We start from the raw sequence: 24676 nt of genomic DNA, 5'->3' as shown, positions 1-24676 counted from the left end.
GTCTTAAAATTAGGTACTAAAGGTCTTCCAACACTGTTTTTGTTTTTAACTTTTCTAGGTCCTTTGTACTCCTACGTAACTTTTAAATTTCAATATCCAATTCTTCATTTATAGCAAATATACACAGACCTGAATTTTTATATATACCTTGTGTTTTCTAATCCTGCTAAATTCAAGTACAAGTTCTAGGGGCTCCTAGAGATTTCTTAGAATTTTCTCTGTAGATGATCATTTCATCTACATATAAAGATTTTGCTTCTGCTGTGCTAATCCTATCCTAGTTGTGTCATTTTACTGCCAGACTATTTTGGTGGGGCCTAGGTTTCAAAGTTTAATGGACAGATGAAGAGTAGGCATATCTGCCCTTGTTCCCCACCTTAAGGAGAAAGCATTGTATCTTCTCCATCCATATAAGGCATTCTCGCTGGAAGTATGGAGTACATGTCTTTAATCTGTTGAGAAGTTTCTGTTCTACTTCCAGTCTCCTGATAGCTTTTACCATGAACAGCTGTAGAATTTAGTCCAATACTCTTTCTCCAACTAGTGACAGGATCATATGGCTTTTTCCTTTCCTCTGTTAAAATGATGACTTTTGGGGGTGGATCTTCCAGTGCTGAACCAACACGGCTATCCTTATAACAAAACCACTTTCTACATCCTGCCAGAGCTGACTTCTAATAGTTTGTTTTGTTAAACAAATTTCTATCTATGTTCATACTTTTTTCTTCTATTATCTGTATCCAGTTTTAGGATTAGCACAATGTTGATTTCCTAAAATGAGGGGAGAAGTGTTCCTTCTTTTTTCTGCTTTAATTGTTTGATATAATTTATCAGTTAAAATGTTTATGAGCCTGCTGTTGTCATATAGGTAGGTTTTCAAGCTAGGAATATACTTTCTTTAATAGGTGCTATTCAAATTTTATATTTCCTCCAGAGTTAGTTTCATTAATTTGTCTTCCAAGGTACTTCTTAGAAGCTGTCAAATTTATTTCAAAAAATATTTTTGTAATGTGCTTTCTATATCCTTTTAAATTCTGTAAAATCTGTGGTAATGTCTCCTAGATCTTAATATTGTAATTAAAAAAATGTCTAACTGATATTGTGTAACAGGAAGAAAAGGTCTAAAAGAGCAGGGGAATTGGGAGGGGTAGGGGAAGGGGAAAAAGGGAAAGGAAAACATATGAGAAGAGGAAAAAAATGGAAACAAGGTCTTTGCAAATAGGGAAGGGTGCAGGGGTTGAAGGGAGGGCAAGGGAAGGGGAAAAAAAATAAGAACCAAGAGATTCATGTAATGGTACAAGATCCCAATGATGAATGTAACTGTATTTTATACCTAAAATGTACCAATAAAGTTAATGGGGGGAAAAAAAAAGAGTATGGTCTCAAGGTGCATCCATTTACCTAGAAAAGTCTCAAGTCTATCCTTGTTTATGGCAGAGTAGTACTACATTGTATATATTTTTTAAAATATCTTCTTTAGTCATTCATTCATTGATTGGCATTTGGCTGTTTCCAAGATTTAGCTATTACAAATTGTGCTGCTATAAACATGGGTTTGCATATATCACTGTGGTATGATGCCTTTGACTCTTCTGGGAAAATACCAAGAAGGGGAATATCTGGGTCAAATGGAACCTCTAGTTTTAGTTTTTGTAGGAATCTCCATACTGATTTCCACAGTGGTTGCACCAGTTTATGCTTCTCTCAACAGTGGATGGTCCCTTTTCCCCCACAGCCCCACAACATTTGTTATTGGTTGATTTCTTAATAATAGCCATTCTTTCTGGAGTAAGATAAAATCTCAGTGTTGTTTTAATTTGCATTTGAATGACCAATGATGGTGAACCTTTTTTCCATGTATTTATTTGCTGTTTGTACTTCTTCATCTGAGAAGTGTCTGTTTATTTCAGATGCCCATTTTTGGATTGCGTCTTTAAATTTGGAGGGTCTGATTTTTTTGAGTTCTTTATATATTCTAGATATTAATCCTTTGAGGAACTGCTAGCAAAAAATTTTTCCCATTCTGTGGGTTTTCTCTTCATTCTGTTGGTGGTTTCTTTTGCTGTGCAAAAGTTTTTTAATATGATGAGATCCCAGTTGTTGATTCTTTGTGATATTTCCTGTGCAATCAGGATTTAGTTCATAAAGTCTTTGTGTATACCTGTCTCAAGAGTTTTACCTATTCTATCTTCCAGCAGATTTAGTGTTTCTGTTTTAATATTTAGATTTTTGATCCATTTTTATTTTATTTTAGTGCATGGTGAGAGATATGGTTTAATCTTAGGCATATGTGGAGAGCCAGTTTTCCCAGCACCATTTATTAAAGAGGCTATCTTCCTTCCAGTAAAGGTGTTTGGCCCCACTGTCAAAGATAAGGTGGCTGAGTGTGTTGGGAGTTGTTTCTGCATCTTCTAATCTGTTCCACTGATCCTGGGTCTGTTTTTTTGGCCAGTACCATGCTCTTTTTATTGTTGTTCTTTTAAAATCAAGGTAGCATTGTAGTATAATTTCAAGTCAGAGATTGTGATGCCTCCTGTGTTACCTTTGTTGCCCAGAACTGCTTTTGCTACTCTAGGTCTCTTCTGGTTCCAAATGAATTTTAGGATTGTTTTCTCTAATTCTGTGAGGTATTCTATTGGTGTTTTGATTGGGATTGCATTAAAGCAAGATTTGGATACTGTGAGTTGTGCTGTTATAAACATGGATATGCAGGTCTAACTGTAATACGATTTCATTAACTCTTTTGGGAAGATGCCCAGAGAGGTATAGCTGAGTCAAATGGAATTTCTATTTTTAGTTAGTTTTTTTTTTTTTTTTTGAGAAATCTCTGTTCTGATTTCCACAGTAGTTACACTAGTTTACATTCCCACCAACAGTGTAGGAGGGTTCCTTTACCCTATAATCTCACCAGCATTTTGGGTTTTTTTGTTTGTTTTTTTTGTGTTTGTTTGTTTTTTGTTTTTAGTTCGTGATGATGGCCATTCTTTTTGGAGTAAGATGGAATCTCAGTGTTGTTTTAATTTGCATTTCTTTAATGGCCAAAGATGCTGAACATTTTTTCATATACTTATTGATCATTTGTACTTTTTCTTCTTAGAAGTGTCTTCATTTCAGTTGCTTACTTTTTGATTGGGTCTTATTTTGAGGGATCTAGTCTTTTTGAGTTCTTTATATATTAAAGATATTAGTCCTCTGTCCAAGGAGTAGCTGCAAAATTTTTTCACCTTCTGCAGATTATCTCTTCACTCTATTGGTTGGTGCCTTTATTGTGCAGAAGCTTTTTAAGTGATATAATCCCATTTATTGACTTTTGGTATTTATTACTTCTTGTACAATTGGAGTTCTGTTCAGGAAGTCTTTGCCTATGCCTATGTCTTTAAGAGTTTTACCTAATTTATCTTCCAGAAAATTCCCTGTTACTGTTTTAAAATCTAGGTCTCTGATCCATTTTGTTTTATCTTAGTACAAGGTGAGAGAAATGGATTCCATGTACAGTGCTCAGGAATTGCAGTCATCTGGAATTCTGTGTTCTGCATGTTCCCTGGGTTTCATGACATTGGCAGATTGTGCTCGCTTGCCTGAGTGATTTTTCCCCAGTCCTAATCTCCTACCTCACTCCCTGCGGCAGTACACCGTAGTACTCTACTCACTCCCTGTACACTCTAGACCAGTGGTGGTGAACCTGTGGCACATATGCTGCTGTGGGCTGTTTGTATTATTGAAAGCTCTAAAAGATTCGCTATCACTGTCCTAGACTGTGGCAACCATCCAAGCCAAAATGTGTCCTTACTTATGTTGGTAGATGGGGAAAGCAATCCCCATGGAATGCTCTGGGAGAGGAGGGGAGGCAGCCTGACCCATACCCATACATGTGCTGCTGTCGGCAGCGGCTGCAGCATGGGACCAGATGGGAGTGAACAGAGAAGACTGCTTGTGGTGGCCAGGGAGGAAGTGGGATGGGCCCTCTCCACCTGGTGCACCCAAACCACTGTTCTCTGTCCTGAATGTAGGCAGTGAGGCAGGGGTTCAAGCAGGCTTGTGCTCTTAATGGTAGCACTTTCAGATCCATCCACCTCTGAAAGCTACACTTGCTAGGCCTTATTTCTCACCATGGAGGGCTGGGGCTGTGTTCTTCCTGGACTGAACTTGAATTTCTCCGGGGGTCTTTGTCTAGCCTGCACCCGCTCTCCAGTTGTCTCCTGTGACTGTTTTGCACCCAGTCACTGTAATAGGGTACCATCGGAAACCCTGAAGTGAAGTTCTTCTGTAGTTGTTCTGTGCTTAAGTCATAAGCAATTTTACCCCTTCCCCAAATGGCTCCTGATTAAACCCTCTCAGATTTGGAGAGTGCTGCACTGGATTTCTTCTACATGTCTAGCCTGCTATGCAAAAGGAGTGTCTTTTGGAGTAAAACCCCATAGTGTTGTTTTTGCAGTTTACAGTAGCCATTGGCTTTTCTTGGGGCTACTGCTGCTGGTCTGGTTAGTTGCTTCTCCCTGGAGCTGCCATCCTACAGGTTTACCTTCTCTCCTTGGGTGTTGGCCTAGTCCACCATGTGGTCAGTCAGTCAGTCCTCTGCTGCACCATGCTGAGGCAAAATAAAATGCAGAGCAGGCTTGAAGTTGGTGGGTGGCTGCAGCCAGAGTGCAAAATCCACAGGCTCAAAATTGGCTGGGGGAGGATTGGGTGGGTATGACGGCAGCTCTCTAACTTTTCTGGGCCATGTCCGTGGCAGCAGTTTTGTGTTGTTGAAGGAGTGCAAGTCTGACAACAGTGAAGTCAGCCTCAACCATCTAGAGAGTCTTGGTCAGCCTACAAGATGGCACAGGCTATGAGTTTAAGACAGGTGGAGCTGCTTTGGAGTATGTGTGACTGCTGCTCCACAACCACCTCCTCCTTTCTGTCTCTTCTAACTTCAATTTTTGCAGCCTCTGTGGACCTCTTCTAGGAGAATAACTGCAGCTTCCTGTTTCCTCTGCTGTGGTTTGATCAAGTCTCATTTAGTTTCCTTTAGAGAAATTTGTTAAAATCTCTTGTTCAGTGATTCTGCCAGCCATTTCTCCCACTTGTTTGTATCACCGGTACAGACTTGTCTCTTTGGGTACTATTTTATGCTTATTTCAGTCGGTTTTGTGTGAGGGAGGAGTAGGTAGACATGTTTGTTTGGTCTTCCATCTCCAGTTGTAAGCCTTTTGGCTGAGTTCTTTTTTTTTTGGTACTGGGGATCGAACTCGGGTCCTTGTGTTTGCACAGCAGGAGGCAAAACCACTGAGTTAAATCCCTGGTCCCAGCTGAGTTCTTTTACTACTGTGATGGGAGATGCATAGAGCCTTTGAGGTAGACTCAGAGTTTATGTCTTAATAAATGAATCTGCCAGCTGTTCTCACTCATTACTGGTTTCAAGGAGAGGAAAGATTTTTTATATCTTTCTGTAAAGTGTCAGGGTACACTTTATGCTGCTTTTTCAGAGAACAGTAAATGTTCCTCAGGGGATAGTGTCACCCCTGTCTTACTTTCCTTTTTCAACTTTGCCTTCTGCATTTCAGTAATGGAGAGACAACCAAGTGCTCTGAGTTTTACTTAGTGGGTTCTGGTAGAACAAACCCCAAGTAGACCCCAAGGTCCAATTTGAGAGGTCTAAGAGATGGAATTGAGAGAAGCTGAAACTGAGTAGATAAGTTTTATTGTTTTGTTTTTACCTTGGGGTATTGTGAGGGAGACAAGAAGACAGGGATGGCTGGGGATTTAGCTCAGTGGTCCCAGCGCCTGCCTTGAAAGTACAAGGTCTTGAGTTCGATTTCTGGTACTAAAAAAAAAAAATGGGAAAGGGCAATATAAAACAAATACAGTAGACCCCTGACATGAATTCATTTGGTTCCCAAGGGCTGGTGTAACTAAGTCAATACAGCTGGAAGCTGGATGTTTACCTGGGTACACACTATAGATAACAAGAGGCAGATGAATCTTCCATTAACCTAATTAACCAGAGTTGTTCATATGTCAGTGGGTTGTAACTTGACTATCCATTGTAAGTAAAAGGAGACTTGAAAAGAAGTAACCAGAGAGGGAGAAAGTCTAGGAACTTGCTATATTGTTAAAACCATAGCAAGAGGGCATTTCAGGAGGGAGGATATGACCAACAGTATCAAATGCTACAGAGAGGAAAAGGTATGTGTGATCTGAACAATTGTTAGCCCGGTACTTGCCACATAAGTATTCGGTAATACCTGTCATAGAAAATAATATTTGTTACAGTTTAACTACAAAGAAGTCATTGGCAGTTTAGTGAAATCATGGTCAGTAGGTTGTCTTAGTCACTTTTCTTGTCCTTGATACACAATACCCAATACTCACAACTTAAAGGAGGAGAGGTTTATTTTGGCTCACATCTTCAGTCCATAGCCAGCTGGCTCCAAGGCAGGAAGGCATGGTGGAAGGGGCTGGCAGAGGAAAGCTGCTCAAGTCATAGCAGCCAGGAAGCAGAGAAAGAAGAGAAAATCCTAGAGGGGAACATACCCTTCCAGGTCATGCCCTCAGTGACCCACCTCTTCCAGCCAGACCTCAGCTTCTAACATCACATTTAGCTGTAGCACTCCCATGACTTAATCACCTTTCCAAAAGCCCTACCTATGAATGCATGAATCTTTGGGGGGCATCTAGATATAAACCATAGCAGTTGTGAAATATGTAAAGTAGTATATTGTGTTGTCTCTGACATTTGGGGTAACATGTTTGTTGGAGTAGTAGACTACTCTTTCAATAAGTTTACATGGAAGAGGAAAAGAGACCTGGGTACTTAGAAGGGAACATGTTAGCAATAGAAGACTTAAACTTGTTCAAATGTTGAAGGAAAAAGACTGAGAGGAAAAGGAAAGGTTAAGCGTATAGAGAGAGGATCACTGATAGAATAAAGTCCTTAGGAGTCCATAGTTACGAATTCCAGAGTACAGGAAGGAGAAAGGAACATCATGGACAGAGTGTTTATTTTCTCCTGTAATTGATAAATTGAGCTCCAATGTCCAGTGTGATGATATTTGGAGATGGGGCCTTTGAGAGATAATTAGGTCATGAAGGTAGAGCTCTCATTAATAGCATTTGTGCTTTTCCAGAAGAGATAAGAGAAAGTATGTCTCTCTACCATATAGAGATACATCAGAAAAGCAGCTGTCTGTAAATGAGGAAAAAGTTCCTCAGAGACACCAAATCTGCCAGCACTTGAATCTTGGGCTTCCCAGCCTCCAGAATTAAGAGAGATAAATTTTTGTTGTTTAACCCATCCAGTCTATGATATATTTTTTTGGTTACTGTAGCCTGAGCAGACTAGAAAAAGAGGGATTGCATGTGTGGCTGATAGTTATACAAAGATATATCTGTATGCGGTTTGAGGGTGTAGTGGAAGGACAGAGGTGAAGGGATCAAAAGGAGTCTTCTCTGCTGCCTTTTTTTAGTATGTTTACTGGTACAACTTAGATATGCATAGTGATCACATTCATCATAAGGAATTTGTACCTGTACGTAGTATATCCTGATTTTTATTTTTTCCCACTCCCCTCCCCTCCCTTCAGTCCTTCTCTTTATTTACAAAAGCTTTGCTTCCATTTTATCTTTCTTTTCTCATTTTTTTCTTTTTCCCTTCTCCTTTCCTGTTTTTTTTTTTTTTGGTACCGGGGATGGAACTCCGGTCCTTGTGCTTGCTCAGCAGGCAGTGAAGCCACTGAGCTAAATCCCCGGCCCCTCCTTCCCTGTTTTTTAAAACTCTGTTCATAGCTCTTCCCTTGGTCTAAACTATCATCATCTCTCTCTCTTGGACTTTAATAATAGCCTTTTAACTGGCCTTTCTGCTTCCACTCATGTCCCTTTGCAGTTGTTCTCCATACAGTAGCTAGAATAGAGCCATTTAAGAAATATGTTAGATAATATTATCTATTAGCTTAAAATCTTTAGTTCACCTCTCATGTCACTCAGAGTTTAAGCTTAAAAAGTAGCCTACAAGGCTCAACACAAGAACCCCATTACCATAATGTGTATAATGTGCTCCGGCCACACTGGCCTTCTTGGTATTGTTGAATGTGTTAGCCTCACTCCCAGTACAGCACCTTTATGCTAGCTGGAACCTTTTACTGGAATACTTTTCCTTCAAATACCCTCATGACTTGCTCCCTTACCTTTTTCAGTTCCTCCTGAAATATCACCCTGTCAATCTTGCCTTCCATAATTATTTAAAATCATATTCCAAGTTTGATCCCTGGTACCAAAAAAAAAAAAAAAAAAATCCTGTTGTTCCAGTGAGTTTAAAATAGCCCATGATTTCTGAGAAGCAGCAGCTGGAAAGTTAGGAGTAAATCTGGAGAGTGTTATATGACTAGAGCTAAAAGAAGAAAGAACTTTAAGAGTAATGAGAGTGGCCTGAGAAAGTTAGGGACCATAAAAAGGTTACAAAAGACAAAACTGGTGGTCTCAGTGAAAATAAAGAGCAAGTTTAGTGTAGGAGTAATGGTGTAATTGGAAAGCATTACATTCTGGTTAGGTGTTACATTTTGGAATTTTAGATGAACCATATCTAAATGGTGTCAAGGTCTGGAATTTGCCTATGACCGTGGGTTGCTTAATAACAGTGGTAAGAGAGCCTTTTGCTTTGAGAAGACTCAATCCTAGATTATTAGATAAGATGTTCATGTGGAATGAAATCCCTTACATTGAGGGTAGATCTTGGGGTAAAGAGTAGTAATGTGGAGCTTGATGCCAAAATTTTCAGTGTTTGAAGGTCTGTTACCTGATAGAAAACATAGTAAAGAATGATAACAGGTGCTGGAGTATTATGGCATGAGCTCTGAAGAATCAGGAACTGCTGCTCAAGAATTGGACAGTAGTGGTCGGTATGCATTTTGGGGAACTAGGAAAAGTCAGCCCTATGACCTACCTCATAGGTACAAGCTTTAATCAACAGCTGCAAAAGAAATAGTGAATTTGTGCTGCTTCTCAGGTAGATGTTTTGGTGGTGTGTGATCAGGGACACAGGTTCCAGGAAGGTGCAGTGAAAGGACTTGGAGAGGAAAGACAGCACTGGAAGGTGAAGTGATTATAGAGCAGGGTGTGTAGATGAATGTCATAGGTTGGAGTGCCGATCTACTGCCTGTTGACCTAAAAGAATCTTCCATTATAGCTCACTTTCCATATGGCCCTGCCAGAGTATATGTTTCCTCTGTCCCAGATAACCAAATGAGTAAATTTTCTGAGTTGTTTTATTTACCATTACCCATGTGAATTCAGAAGAGTATCTGCCAAATGCAGTGATTGTGCTTTTGGCATGAAAAGTCCTTTCTGACAGTAATTGTTGGCCAGTATGTTTAGCTGCTTGTTGAGGCCACCCCTGGAACAGAATAATATCATGTAATCACAGAGAGAATGCTGCTTATGGTCCTCTTTTCTGTAGGCCTGCTTCCAAGCCATTCAAGTATGCATCAAACTGTTCAGGTATGTTCATAATCTCAGGCCTAGCACACAATACCATCTTAAGCTGTGTAAGATGAGAGAAAAATAATTTACTCAGAGTGTTATCATAAGTTTTAAGGAAAGTATCAACCCTGCTTTCCCCCAAGATAGTATGAAGGCCACTTCTTTGCTGCCCTCTTCTCCAATTCTAAGGAGGAAATCTCTTCTATAAAACAGATAAACAGTAGTCTTATTAGATCTTTGTCTTTGCAAAGGAAATTTCTTAAGTGTCTTAAAGTAAGCTTTAAATATTGTCACTTAGGAGAACAGTGACTGAAAAATATAAATTCTGCCTAGAGTTATGCTTGTTTTACCTTTAACTTATTGACAAACAGAAGAGGAAGTTCTATACTGCAAAATATGTTTGTTAGGAGCATGTCTCATTCACTAAAATATTTAAGGAAAGGTTTCCTCTAGAATGAACAGAGCATAATTTTGACAGAAGTAGATAATTATTTAGATTATCTTCTAGCCTTTTGAGTCTGGGAGATACAAAATTTGTTGGAAGATCATCATCATGCCTGAAACTGTTAGTGTTCCCCTTGTCCCTCAGTGATGGATGCACTTACATAAGGTATTAGTTCAGTGATGAACTAGTTAACTTGTGATTTAACTATCTGTCCATGCAGATCATGTATTACCAGTGTTACTTTTCAATAGGTGCAGTGATTATTTGCCTTTGAATTGGTTCTGAAAATTATTATTTTCTTATTAGTATGCATTTAAGCCTCTCATGGCTGCATTTATAGTGATCTGTGTAAATGGAACTTTCATGGGCCTCTGAGGAGTCTAATAAACAATTCATTCTTCTCTTTCATTGCCCAACATGTCAGTAAAAATCACTAACAAAATAATAACCTTGCAATATAGATTGTCTTTTCTATTTTCTATTTATGCCTTTATTTGAAACTGTAATTAAATAATGTCAAACTTGCAACTATAACAAAATAGTATCTGCTGTTTGAATATAATACAGGCCAAATTCTATAAACTTTAATTAGGCTAAGCTTTCATTGACCTCAGTAGGAATCTGGCTGAGACACTCGCTTAATTACCTTTGCCTTAAAATATGTGAGAATTTTCCTGTTGCTTCTCTCACTCAAGGAACAATGGATGGCTAAACCAATAACATGTTTAAATAGATACAGATCAAAAATGAAGGTTTAAATGGTTATTTTTATCCTCTAAGTTAGCTGAGAAAAAGCATACAGATTACCCTTCTAAATTATGTCCATGGAGTATTTCAACTCCAGTGAATTAACTCTCCTTTTTTTCCCCATTTGAGCTCATAAATGTTAACCTCAGAAGTGCCTCAAATTCCCCCATTGAAATAAACTTGAACTGACAATAGCCAAATGATGTAAAATTGAAACTGAAATTTTATCCTTGGCCCATCCCATGTTCTTCCCCATAGGTATTAGAGGAATCATAGGAGAGTTAGTGTTTTCATTCTATGTAAACTGTAATATTTGGGCAAAACAGGGCATATAAATTTCTTGCTGCCAGGAGAAAGCAATTACCAGTGTGGAGAAGATAGCGGACAATAAATAAACAGAACTATGCTAGATAGTGAGTGAGCTTAAAGATTTATTTAAAATGACTTAGCTTATAGAAAACAGGCCTCTATATTTGTCGTATGCTTTCATTCAATCCTAATATGGAAACTAGTCTTTTCTTAATAGAAAGGCTAATTATGTCAACAAGTTATCTCCTCTCTCCCTCTCTCTCTCTCTCTCTCTCTCTCTCTCTTGCTCTTTCTCTCTCTCAACTGGGGATTGAACCCAGAGCCTTCATGGTAAGCTACATCTGCAGCCTTTTTAATTTCTTATTTTGAGAGAGGGTCTTTCTTACTAAGTTGCTAAGTTGCCCAGACTGGGCTCAAATTTGGTATCTTCTTGCCTCAGCCTACTGAGTAGCTGGGATTATAGGCATACGTCAGTGTACCTGGCACCAAGTCATTTTTTTGTACATTATTTTTAAATAAATAGTGATATCCCATCGGATATTGTGCAACTAAAAACAAAAGGAAGGCTAGTTACATTACTGCAAAAATTGTGCCTAACACTTCAAAACTGCAATGTACTTATGTCAGCATCATGTGAGGATAATGGCTCATACTGTGTTCGGGTGGGGGCTGTACATACACTGAGAACTAGTTGTCACCCTTCTCTTGCTGATCAGAAAAATGAGCTGAGCTCACCCAGGGCTCAGAAACTCCACTGTCCCTGAATAAAAACTCAGATCTAATCAATTGCAAAGGCGCCTGTACGCTGGACATTCATAGTGTGCTCCCTCTCCCAAATGAGCCCTTTTCGCTATATGTAGGACACCAGTGGTTTACAAGGCAAGTCACTGATGTGGTTCTGAAGAAGAAACAACATGAAATTTTATGACAGAAAGATGTTTTTATTAGGTAATCTTGTTTAAGCCGAACTCCAACCTCAGCACTGAGGGTTAGACTGAGAATGAATTTACTGTAGCGTTGGTTTAATTGTGACACAGCCTTCAGGATGAAATAGTAACTTTTATACTTCCTTGGGCCACAACTGTAGCAAATCTCCTCTCTGGAACTCAGATGGAAAATATAGTGGGACTGTAAACCATAATTTATGTGAGATTAGTAGTAATTTGAAATTACTAGAGAATTGAGGTACAGTATATCAAAATATGTTGCATCACACCTCGGAGTGGAAATTCTCTAGATATTGTTTAGTCAAAGATACCTTTTTTTAGGTACTAGCACCACTTTAATGAGCCATAGAGTCAAAACCTGAATGGGAAGGCTATTAGAAAATGAGAAAACAAATCAGTCTAATGAATTTAAGCTCCTCTTGAGAAATTACACAGAAAAATATATCTAATGAACTTACTGTTGAAAAACAAACTTTTAAATTGAGATAAAAATTAAGTTGCTAAATTACCTGACATGGGCTCAGATTTACAGTCCTTGTGCCTCAGCCTCCTAGAGTGCTGGTTTTATAGGTCTGTACCACCACACCCAGTCTTGAAGAAGCTTTAAAAATGTAAAAACATAGAAGGAGTAATAAACACAGGATACTAAAGGAACATTAAAAATCAATAGCTTTTTAAAAAATACCAATAATAGACTACCTGAGAAAGAAGTCAGGAAAACAATTCCATTCCAATAGTTTCAAAAATTGAAATGCCCAGGAATCAATGTAAGCAAAAAGGTGAAAGAACTCTATAAATGAAAACTACGAAACACTAACGAAAGAAGTTGAAGACACAAGAAAATGGAAAGACCCATGTTCATGAATCAGCAGAAGAAATACTGTCAGAATGCTCAGATTACAAAAAGTGGTCTGCAGATTCTATGTAATTCCCATGAAAATACTAATGACGTTCTTCACAGAACTACAAAAACAATCCTAAGATTCATGGAAACACAGAAGACCCCAAATAGCCAAAGCAATCCTAAGCAAAAAGAGCAAGGCCAAAGGCATCACAGTGGCCAGTTTCAAATCAAACTACAAAGCCTTAGTAACAAATCACCATGGAACCAGCCCCCAAATAGACACATAAACCAATGGAACAGAACACAGGACACAGAAGCAAACCCATGCAACTACAGCTATCTGATTCTTGACAAAGGAACCAAACATATGCATAGGAAAAAAGACAGCATCTTTAACAAATGGCGTTGGGGAAACTGGATATCCATCTCTATCTCTTAGTCTATACAGAAACCAATTCAAAATGGATGAAAGTGTAGGTATAAGACCTGAAACTGTAAAAGAGCAGGGAAACCCTTAAAGCCTTAAGGCACAGGCAAAGACTTCCTGAATAGGAGTCCAATAGCTTGGGAAAGAACAGCAAGAAACAACAGATGGGGTGACATCAAATGAAAAGCTTCTGCACAGCAATGGAACCAACCAGTAGAGTGGAGACAGCCTACAGAAGGAGAGAAAATCTTGCTCTTGTGACAGAGGATTTAATATCCAGAGTATATAAAGGTCTCAAAGATTTAACACCAAAAAATCAAATAGCCCAATCAATAAATGGGCAAATAAGGGCTGGGGATTTAGCTCAGTGGCACCATGCCTGGCTCGAAAGCACAAGGTCCTGAGTTCGGTCCCTGGTACCATTAAATAAATAAATAAATAAATAAATAAATAAATGGCAAATGGGCTGAACAGAGACTTCTCATCAGAAGCACAAATGGCTGATAAATACTATATATGAAAAAACATTCAACATCTTTAGTCGTTAGGGAAATGCAAATCAAATTTACACTGAAATTCCACTTCACTCCAGTCTGAATGGCTATCATTAAAGATACAGAAAACAGTAAATACTGGTGAATATGCGGGAAGAAAAGAAACTCTTCTACATTGCTAATGGATTGTTATGGAAATCTTGGAAAGAAATGCTTGAAGACACAGAACTCAGGTAAAACAAATAAGGTTTACTTGCAAGCTGGCGGGACTGCCAGAAACTGGTCTGGTCAGAGCCCTCTCCCCCCTTTGTTAGTTTCTTCTCTTTATACTTTTTGTTAGTCATTATCTTCTTCCTAGTGGTCTGATGTGTAAATAAAATTCCAGTTCCTACCTAAAAGTCACAGACACAAGATAGGCACCTATACATTGTAAATTCACTTAGGCATTTGCAACTTTGTTAGGTTAAAATGTTATCTATAATTAAATTACTGGTTAACACCTTAAACATCAAGAGCAAGGAGAAAAGCAAATCTTAAAGGAATACATTACTTATTTTGCTTCTACAATAACCTTCATATTCAATCTACTAAGCTACTTAGAAATGTCAGGTAAAAGTGCCGAAGACCAAGACCAGACCAGGCCACAACAAGCCTTTATTAGGGGAATAGATCTGCCCGACTGTCTCTGAACAAAGGAGAGACAAAAGCAATATGGCTGGGGCAGGGAGAGTCTTTTATAGGGACTGGGGTGGGGCTTGTAGGGGCTGAGGCGGGGTTGAGTGAGGTAGTGATCAGGGAATGGAAGAGCCGGTGACGTCACTAGGTGGTAGGGGGTGAGCGAGTATTAGGTTACTCTCTAGGTGGGACCAGGGGCATGCTGGGAGGAAGGGTTTATTCTTTGGTGGGAGCAGCCATCTTGGCATGACGTCACACAGGGGAGGGGGCAAGGCGCCATAGGAAGAGAGCAGCTACTATACATAATAGCTGCTGAGGTAGTGGAAGACCTATCAAAAACTTTTTTTTTTTTCTATCAATGTGATTTACAGAAAGCTTGGGGTCTATGCGTACTTTTGCTGGCAAGGCATGGTAATTGTTATTTTAGTTTGGACATCTGGCCCAATTCAAGTAGGGGGGTTGCGGTTAAGAAATGCTGCAGGTATTTCCTTATCTAGGGATGGTGCTATTGCCTGCAGTCATTTTACATATCCCTTGACAGAATGTAAATAAGTAGAGCTACTATGGAATCAGTATGGAAGTTCCTACAAAATCTAAAAATAGGGCTGCCATTTGATTGAGCTACGCCATTCCTTGGTGTGTACTCAAAGGTATTAATGTCTCCATACTATAGGATAACTGCATTCCCGTGTTTATTGGAGTGCAGTTCATACTAACATATTAGCCTATATCCCAGACAGCAGATGATTGAATAAAGAAAATGTGGCATATATACCCAATGGAATATTACTCAGTCTTAAAAGAACAGATTATGTCATTTTAACAAAATGGATGGAACTGGAGATCATCATGTTATGTGAAATAAGCTAGACTTGAAAAGACATTATGACATGTTTTCCCTAATATGTAGAATCTGAACACACACACATAAAGATGACATGAACATTGAAGGAAGACTATTATACTAGAGGAAGGGAAGGGAACATAAGGGCAGATAATACAGGGTAGATAGGATCAAAATATGTGATATATGGGCCGGGGATTTAGCTCAGTGGTTTTGCCTCCTGCTGCGCAAGTGCAAGGGCCCGAGTTTGATCTCTGGTACCAAAAAAAGAAAAAACAAAAACAAAACAACAACAACAGAAAAATGTGATATACATGTGTGAAAATACACGAAACATAGTATTTTGTAAAATTAATAGACAATTGTAAAAATACATGAAAAATAATAATATAAGAAATAGCTGTATCACCTAGAATTTAAAATAATAATTCATGGAATAAATTACTAACAATTAATTAAAATTTTTACATTTTGTTCTTTTCAATTAAAAGAAATAAATAGTATGATAAGCTGCACTTCTGTATGACCACCATTCACCTCCTACAAAGTGCTAATGAGTTTTTCAATTTGTTTTTATACATTCTCATAATATATATTCATAAACTGTAGTTTTGTGTACAATTTAAATTTACTTAAATGGGCTCATATGTGAGAACATATTTCTCAGTAGTGTACTTATTTACTCATAACTGTTTGATTTTTGTCTATATTGAGATAAGGTCTAGCTCATTCCTTTTATCAACAGAATGCATTTTGTCATGCAGGTAAACCTCATTTCATGTATTCAGTCCACTAGGACAAGGCTTCCTTTTCTTTTAGTGCATGTTAAGCATGTGAATGACTCTAGGAATTTAGCTGGAAGGGGAGCCCTGGGGTGTAGGGTAGGCCTTTTTCCATTGTACTGTAGTCTTCCAAACCAGCTATGGGTTAAAGACGTTAGGTTTTAAATTATTGTATCACTGCTAATCTCCTTTTGTGGAATCCTTTTGATTTTTAAGTTTTACTCCTAATTGGAAAACTAAAGACTGTGGGCCAAATCCAGCCTGTTGTCTGTTTCTGTAAATAAAGTTTTATGGGACACGGCCTTGCTTATTCATTAACACGTTGCCCATAGCTGCTTTCAAGCTATAATGTCAGTGTTAAGTGTCTCAATGGAAACCATATGGCTTAAAAAAAAAAAACCAAATAGTTACTCTCTGGCCCCTTACAGAAATATTTTCTGATCACTGTAATAATAGCATCATCATTCTGTTTAATTCTTTTTTGTTTTTTCAAATTATCTAATATTTAGTCACATAAATGAAGATGTTTCAGAAGGTGATAGACAGTGTTATTAAGAATCCACTTGTCAAAAAACAGGTTCTTTGTTGTGAGAAAAAGAAGTTTATTCCTGTGAACAGGGACTAGAATCAGGGACTAGAATCAGGACACTCTAGCAGCTAGCAGGGAAAAGATTTCATTTGTAAGTGGATGGGCTAATACTGGGAGAGAGAGAGGTAGCAGCCAGCAGGGAAGGAGGACTATACTTACATAGATTTTGGGGAAGAGGCTGTAATCATAAGGAATTTTTATGACTTGGATGCCCAAGGATGGTCTTCTCAGGTGGTTATACAGTTACTGGACTTCTGGGCTCCAGGGGGGTTGTAAATCACATTTTGAGTCCATTTGCCCTATTTACTGGGAAGCTGCTGTTGTTTGCTGAAAGAAGCCTGTTTATTTTTTCCTGTTGGTTTAGGGCAGGCCTGACAGTGTACATGGTGGTTGATGATATTAGGTAGGATGGTAGAAAGAACCTGAGAAGATGTCACATGAGCTGAGACCCAGGAGGTAAGAAAACCAAAGCTAGAGAGGTTAAGTAATTTGTATAAAATCACAGAGGTAGTAAGTGGCAGAGGCTGAACTTTAACTCAGGAATATAGGGCTCTTTCCTCTATAAGACAGCTATTTTCTTAAATTCATGTAAACACAATAAAAAGCGGGCATATAAGTATTGTGTCAGAAACATAAACAAAAACTGTTCTCCTGGATTTGGCAGTCCAGACACTGGGGTTCTGATGTGTTGAAATTTGGACTCAGTGTTGATGACTGGATTTGAATCATAGTCCCAGCATTAACCTTGGCTGAATCACTTAAATTTGCAGGCTTCATTGTGTTTTGGTGGGGCAGGATGGGGTGGGAAGAGTTTGTCTGTAAAGTGAGGAGGGTGTTTGGATGATCTCCATGGACTCTTCTGGCTCTCACATTCTATGATGCTGTGACTTTAGGAGGTGGCATTTGATTTGGGTTTTAGAGGGTGGGGTGATTTTGACAGGCTGCCTTATAAATGAGGGAAAAGGTATTCCAGGTGGTGAAAACCATTTGAGCAAAACACAGTGGCTAGTTACTGTAGCAAGAATTCTAGGAATGGTGTGTAAATAATTGCTCTGACAAGGCTAAAGTTTAATCCTACAGAAGACAAGAGAGGTAAGAGGAATCTGGCACTGAGCTGAGAGGGCCTTAAAATTATGCTTAGAAGTTCGTAATTTTTTCTCTGGAATTACAGAATTTGAAAGATCCTTGGACGTATTCTTGTCCCATGACTGGCTCCTCTATGTAAACAGTTCCAGTGATATAGATTTCTCTACACTATCTATTTCATTTTTAGGCAGCTCTACATGTGAGAAAATCATTCTGTACATTGAGTCAGAACTTACAGATTCTTGCTGTACTTTATCCAAGGTATAGATAATAAAAGATTATAAATGGTAGAAGAACATGTTAAGGGATATGTAACTCAGGGCCTGAATTAGACCTATGGCAGTACACAAATAATATGTCCCCAAATGAACAGAACTTTAAAAAGCATTGCAACCATGAATTGTGTATGGAGCACGCATGATGGGTCAGTCACTGTCCAAGAATACAGTGGTAAATCAGAGGTCCTGCTCATGAGGAAGAGGATTAGTAGGCTATTATGACAAGGACTGTGATAGTTTAGGTCAGGAATACTTAAAGCAGATGGAGGGGAAAAGGTCAAGAGTTAGGAGGCGGGTAAGGGTTCCTAAAAGTCATGTTGACCAAGGAGGCAGAATGCTTCTGGAGGGCAGTGAAAGTGACCTATTTAAGGGACTGAAAGCTGTTCTATGGCTGAAGTATAGAAATGAGGCAGGTATAGTAGACAGGGACTGGTTATGAGGGACTGTTTGCCATGCGAAGGATTTTTGATTATATCCTGAATTTGTTGAGAACCCAGTATTGTTAAAAGTAGCCACTCTCCCCCAAGAGAGTGTCAAATGTATGCATATGCCTTTAAAATATTAGAACATATAGAGAATGTGGAAGGAAGAAATAAAAATCACCTTTAATCTCACGAACCAGAAATAATTACTGTTAAAATATTTCAGTGTTTTTCTAACTGTGTTTCTAAGCATAGGTACATAAGAAAAGCATGACTTTATTGCAAAATACAGTTTTGTGTGTGGTATTTTCTCAGGTCACAACACATGTGAGCATTTTTAAGCCATGCCATTAAAAATTCTTTGAGACATTAACTTCTAATGACTACACATTATAGCCCAAAAGATGACTATATTTTATTATATTTAAATGTCTTATAATGGGTTAATTTTTAACTTGCTTACTTTTTTTTTTTTTGGTACCGGGGATTGAACTCAGGACCTTGTCCTTGCAAAGCAGGCGTGTGAACCACTGAGCTAAATCCCTGGCCCTAATTTTTTATAGCTGTGATAAACAACTTATTTGTAAACTTCCATTCACATCTAATTGTTTCCTTGGATTGCAGTTAGCCACGCCAGTGCTGTAGTGGGCTAGCTCCAGCTGTACAGTGGCGTGATGGGCTTTGTGTGCATTAAACCCTTTATGACAGCACTGTGAAAGTTTCCCTGAAAAGAAGTGATCCTGAGGCAAGCAGCCTAAGGTGGTTATTTGAGCAGTGTAGCCAGAGTATGAAGGGATAAGCTAAGTTACTGCTAAGCAAGGTTAGAGAAAAGGAGATAGTCCTGATGCTTGAGGTGTTTGCATAACACCTTTCTGTAAGCTTGGTGAAAGCTCTTGGCACTTTTTACATATTTATTCAGGATTTTAGGAGCCTCTGAAATGGAAGGTGTCAGGGGATTAATGATACGCTTTCCCAAGGTAGGAAACATTAAGAAGGAAGAACAAGCTTGAAGTTTTGATTCAGGAATGGAGAAGTTATCAGTTCAGTATTAGTTGTTGTGTCTTTAAGAATGCAGAGATAAAATTGTCAGGAAGACATTTTACAAATTGGTCTCGTAGCTTAGGAGAGAAGTCAGAGAGGATGTGGGACCCATCCCCACAAAGATGGTGGTGCTGAGACCCTGCACCTAAAAAGCAAGGAGTGCTACATATTAAGGATTTGTGGTAAGAGGACATGGAAGATGGCTTACTGTCTGTCGGAGACCAGAGGAGAATTGAGGCCTAATTGGCCTCCTCTGTGAGCACAAAGGCTGCACTCAGGGGTGATTGTATATTGCAGTGGAGGTTATATGACAGCTGAGGTTAAGTTGTTTACCAGAGAATATACTAATGATATTGGAAAGCAGATGAATCTGCTGTGACTTTGATTTCTTGTGCCATGTTTAGGTGAATAAAAGGAAGGTGAGCCAAAGGCATGGGGCGCCTCTGCCTACTAGAGGTGAGGGCCCCCAGGCTGCCAGCATGTTACACTGATTCCTATCTCTTTGTCATTTTTCCTCGTTCCCCTGGGGCTGGCCAGGTGGGTTGGCAACAGGCAGTGCCCCATTGTAGGACTTGGCTAGGGACCTGGGCTTAACTGCAGTTGGCGCCCAGTACAGGGACTTGAGACCCAGCTCACCTACAGCTTATTCCTAAGTAGCAGACAAGAGAGAAGCTAGAAAAGGAGCTATGAGATAGTCACTACATGAGAATAGTATTGACCGTATTAAGAGAGGCAAGAGTTTCAAGGAAAAGCTCATCAAGCTGTCCTATCATGTAGAGGTAAAGCAAGAAAAGCTGGGGGTGGGGGTGTCCACAGGAGCAATTTAAGTCACCCATACTCGTGAGCCGGCCAGATTGACAATCGTGGGAAGGGGAGTCAGTCTGAATCAATAAGGTGAAGAGTAAATGTAGCCATAGGAATGGTGTTCCTGGTGTTCTAAGATGAATTGTCAAGGGCTGAAGAGTATGATGGAAGCGGCAGAGGTTTTACTTTTTCTTTATACTAAGTAAGGGAAGCTAGGTTTGCAAATTATGTGACTTATATTACCTCTCCAGCATTTGCTATTGTTCATGTTTAAAATCTTTCTATTGGCAGTTATTTTTACACAACACACTCCATCCAAGTTCCCAGTGGAAGCACTGCTGCCCAAACTCCTAGTGTCCTAAAATTCTGCAGAAACCAGTGAGACCAGTGTGTTTGTGCATGTGGTCTCACTGGGTTTTAGTAAGACTCTGTTTTTAAACTTCAACTAATATTTGGAAGTGCAGCTTTAAAATTACAGAATATGCCTATACCCTTGAAGTTTGATTGTTACCTGAAGAAATGGTCAAAAATGATAAATGTTTAAATGTTGCAGTTTAGAGGAGTCTTTTTTGTATTGCCAATTACTGAATGACAGAGAGCTTTAATTCTAACAAGCTTTAATTGGAGAGAAAATAAATCAAAGGGTAGTGTCAACCAGAATCATAGTGAACCAGAACAAGAAAAATTTTATTGGTTACAGAACATAACATCGTGTGGTGTTGTCTTACTTCCTTTACTAACAGTGAAAATACTGCAGGCATCTCAAGGAGGCTCAGACTGTTGGTCTTCTTGAACACAGAATCATTTTGATGGGTGTTTTTCATTGGGGTTGCAGAAAATTATTTACTTTTAAAGGTACGCTAAATGATTTTTGACTTTAAAAAAACAAAGCAGTATAATAGCATTCTCAATGAAGGAGGAAGTAGTGTGGTGTAAATACTGGTTTATGGGTTGACAGCAAATTAGCCTATTTTTGAATATTATTTCTCTCAGAATAATTGCTTTAAAAATGTTGACATTAAAAAGAATTATCACTTTCTCAGAGGTCATTATGTCACATCAGAAAAGTTTGTAGATCAAATAAAACAGTATGAATACATGACTTTGATTTTTATGAAGAACCTGATTATATTTCTCTTAAGATGAGAGTTTACTATTTTCTAAGATAGGATTTTACACTAAAATTCTCAGCCCTTCTTTCTTTTTGTTTTCCAGTGAAGTTCGATATTATTTATTTCAACTACCTTTAGACTTCTTTTCCTTCCCATCCAGTCTAAAGCTTTAATCACTCTTTCACCATTATACCCATCTCTCTTGCACCTTGACTTCATGGACTAATTCAGTTTGCCTAGAGTCAATTTAGGCAGTAGGTTTGACATCTTGCTACTGTACTTGGGCTACTGATTGCTGCTAGATAGAACTTGACAATCATGGCAATTGTAGCCTCTATAAATTCACCACCTTCAATTTATCAGCCCCTCAAGATGGCCCTAGCTAGCAACCTTTATTTGTCTCCCTAAGCAGATCTTTCTTTTGTCACTATTCTGCACTTACACCTGTACCTTTAAACTTCCTCCTGCCACCTGTTCCCTTGGTCTCAGAAGGTGATCTTGACTCCTGTTTTATTGAGGTCACCAGGCAGGAATTTTTGAATTTCTTTTTTTTTTTTTTTCTTAAATTATCTTATTGGTACATTGTAGGTATACAACACAATTACATTTCTCACTGGGAACTTGTACCTTTACATGATGCATCTTGGTTCTTATTTTTTCCCCATTCCTAGCCCTCCCTTCACCCTCTTGAATTTCTTTCTTTATCCCCAACCCCCAGCCCTACTCACACTTTTTTTTCTCAACATAGAAACTTCTAGTTACTTTCCTACTTTTTCTGCTCAACTTTGTAACCAGGTTGCTTAAAAAAACAATGCCCAATTGTTTACCGTTCTCTTTTTCATCGAAATTGTTCTTGATAAGTTTCCCAGTGACCTGTTAAAGCCTGTGAAGTATTTTTCAGCTTTCACCTTATTTTGTCTCTCTATGGCAGTGATGGCGAACCTTTTAGAACCTGTTATCAGTGATAACAGACCTGGGGCACATGTGGCATAGGTACACCATCGCTGCTCAATGACATTTTGTCATTATTGAGCAACTTCAGGTTTTGCTTGTTTGTTTGTTTTTTAAGACAGGGTCTCACAATGTAGTTCAGGTTGGCCTTGAACTCATGGCACTCCTCCTGCCTCTGCCTCGCACGTACTGGGATTACAGGCATGCACCACCACACCTGGCAGCAACTTCAATTTTTATGAAAAACCTCCCTCTTTTGTATTTTCTCCACCTTAGAGTTTCATGAATTCAAACTTGCCAGTTTTCTAAAATATCAGAAAAAAGTAATGCTTTAAAAATAATAGCATATAGTTGTGAAAGCATATAGCCCAATATTAATTATACTTTTATATTATAGAAATATGTTATAATCCAGTATCAAATATACCCTTTTTTTTTTTGGTACTGGGGATCAAACTCAGGACCTTGCACAATACCCTTATTTTAAATAAGAAATATTTAGTTCTTAAAATGCCCGGTACTCCTTTCCATGTGTATATCAAAATAACAATAAAAATATAAGAAACATGTATTAATTATTCTTTGGTTCTTTTTTTTTTTTAGTTAATGAAGGAGTTCCCTCTTCTAAGCATGTTCAACATTCATGAAAACCTTTTAGAAGCCCTCCTGGAACTACAAGCATATGCTGATGTTCAAGCAGTTTTAGCAAAGTATGATGGTGAGTCCTGGGGTATTTTATGTGCTCAAGCACTCCTCTCTTCCTGATACATTCAATGATTAGATTGGAGGGATCTTTTCAAGTAGCACAGCAGTTTAATAACTATCAGAAACTTGTCACCTACAATTAAATAGTGGTGTTTTATAAAATCTTTGAACTTCACTTTAATAACTCTCCTATCAGGAACTTTTCACCTGTAGTGAAATAGTGGTGTTTTATACAGTCTTGGAACTTGGTGCTCAGCAAGGGCTTGTGTCCCATTCTTCTCTTACCCTTCCCAAATACTCCCCTGGCATTGTCCCTGTGCAGCAGTTGTGTATACTCTGCTTTACTCCCTCCGTGGTCAGGAATCACTGCAGAATCACTCCTATCCTGTTTGGACAACGCCAATTATTAGAAGACTTGGGCTAGGGATTTAGTTCAGTGGTTTCGCTGCCTGCTGCACAAGCGTAAGGACCCGAGTTCAATCCCTGGTACCAAAAAAAAAAAAAAAGACTTGCTATGACTTCTACATTGGTTCACTGTGACCATTATCCATTGGCCATGTTGATCCTCTGAAGCAATATAGAACACCTAGTAGCCCCTGCACATGTGACAACTCAGTAGATTCTCAAAGATAAAATTGTGTTCCCTTCACCCTTGATCTTTTTCTATTGCAGAATACCCCCATTTCATGATGGGCTTTCAAGTCCCTCCACTACTTTAGCTACGTAACCATGAACTTATTCTGTTTTTCCTATTCTTAACAAATGAGAAAAATAGACTGGCACATCCTAGAGGTTTTTAAACATGTCTCATGTTGCTGTTATCCATGAATTCAGTATTTGATTAACCATACAAAAATTATTGGCAGAATTACCTGCCATCACCTAGCTACTGAAATATCTGCAGAACTCCATACTATTCTACTTTATTTCAAAAACTGTCCCCAAAATGAATGTGTTTGCTTATAAAATACTCTTTTTTTAGTAAGCATCTTTAGTTTATTTAAAGAAGTGTTGAGGTCAGTAGTTTACAGGAATTCATCAAACACATAAAGTAAACTATACCATTTGGGTATTATTTTTGACACAGAATTTTTAATAAGGTATTCCTGAAATGGATTGGCTTTGTTATCTCTCACAGTTGGGACAACTGAGGCATTATGAGACTGTTTTTGTTTAGTTTTTCTCCAACTCTTGCTCAAATTGATGGAAATTAAGCCTTCAGCCAATAACGGCATTATTTTTCCTTTGTAGACATGAGCATCCTGTGTAATAAGATATATACTTCTTAGTATGGAACTCATTTTAGAAAAGAGAAAAGTATTTGTGGAACACTTTACAGTAAACAAAATAAAGACTGTTTGGCCCTCATGTCAGCTCATTTTTATTTTCTTGTTATATGCTAGAATCTCACTGTTCAGCTGAACAATAGTGTGGACTTGGTGGTCTAAGTTAGCAGGCTTTCTTGTAGACAAAATACTACATTGAGATTCGAGAAGAAGCTGAGCTTTGAGTCTGATCAGTGCTGCTCTGGGCAGCAAAGACAACATTGAGATTCTTTTAGTATCAAAGGAACCCTTGCCCATAGGTTCAGGTGGCAGTGTACTTTTCCAAATGTCATAGCAAAGTTCCAGTGTGCTCATCCACAGTGCTGACCTGTACTCAACCTGATATCTCAAAGTTTAAGAAATAAAGATTTAGCAAAAAGAGCCTTTGGGATC

General features: G+C 38.6%; 1 protein-coding gene across 12 annotated transcripts in view; it reads left to right on the top strand.

Annotated features, from left to right (window-relative positions):
* The window catches only part of St7 (suppression of tumorigenicity 7), a 331512-nt gene that overhangs the window by 238025 nt on the left and 68811 nt on the right, over positions 1-24676 (top strand). For all 12 annotated transcript variants that reach the window (XR_015448731.1, XM_087204602.1, XM_087204605.1 and 9 more), the window contains one exon: positions 22857-22971. Coding sequence is in view for 11 of the 12 variants with exons in the window: in XM_087204602.1 (XP_087060728.1) it covers positions 22857-22971 (115 nt within the window). In the remaining variant the exon portion in view is untranslated. The remainder of the gene's footprint in view (positions 1-22856; positions 22972-24676) is intronic.

The sequence above is a fragment of the Heterocephalus glaber genome, unplaced genomic scaffold (assembly GCF_053883595.1).
Source record: "Heterocephalus glaber isolate CG9 unplaced genomic scaffold, H.glaber_assembly_v1.0 deba00000546, whole genome shotgun sequence".
NCBI classification, from domain to species: Eukaryota; Metazoa; Chordata; class Mammalia; order Rodentia; family Bathyergidae; genus Heterocephalus; species Heterocephalus glaber.
Note: the sequence above shows the minus strand (reverse complement) of the source record. Positions and strands in the feature narration are given on the sequence as shown.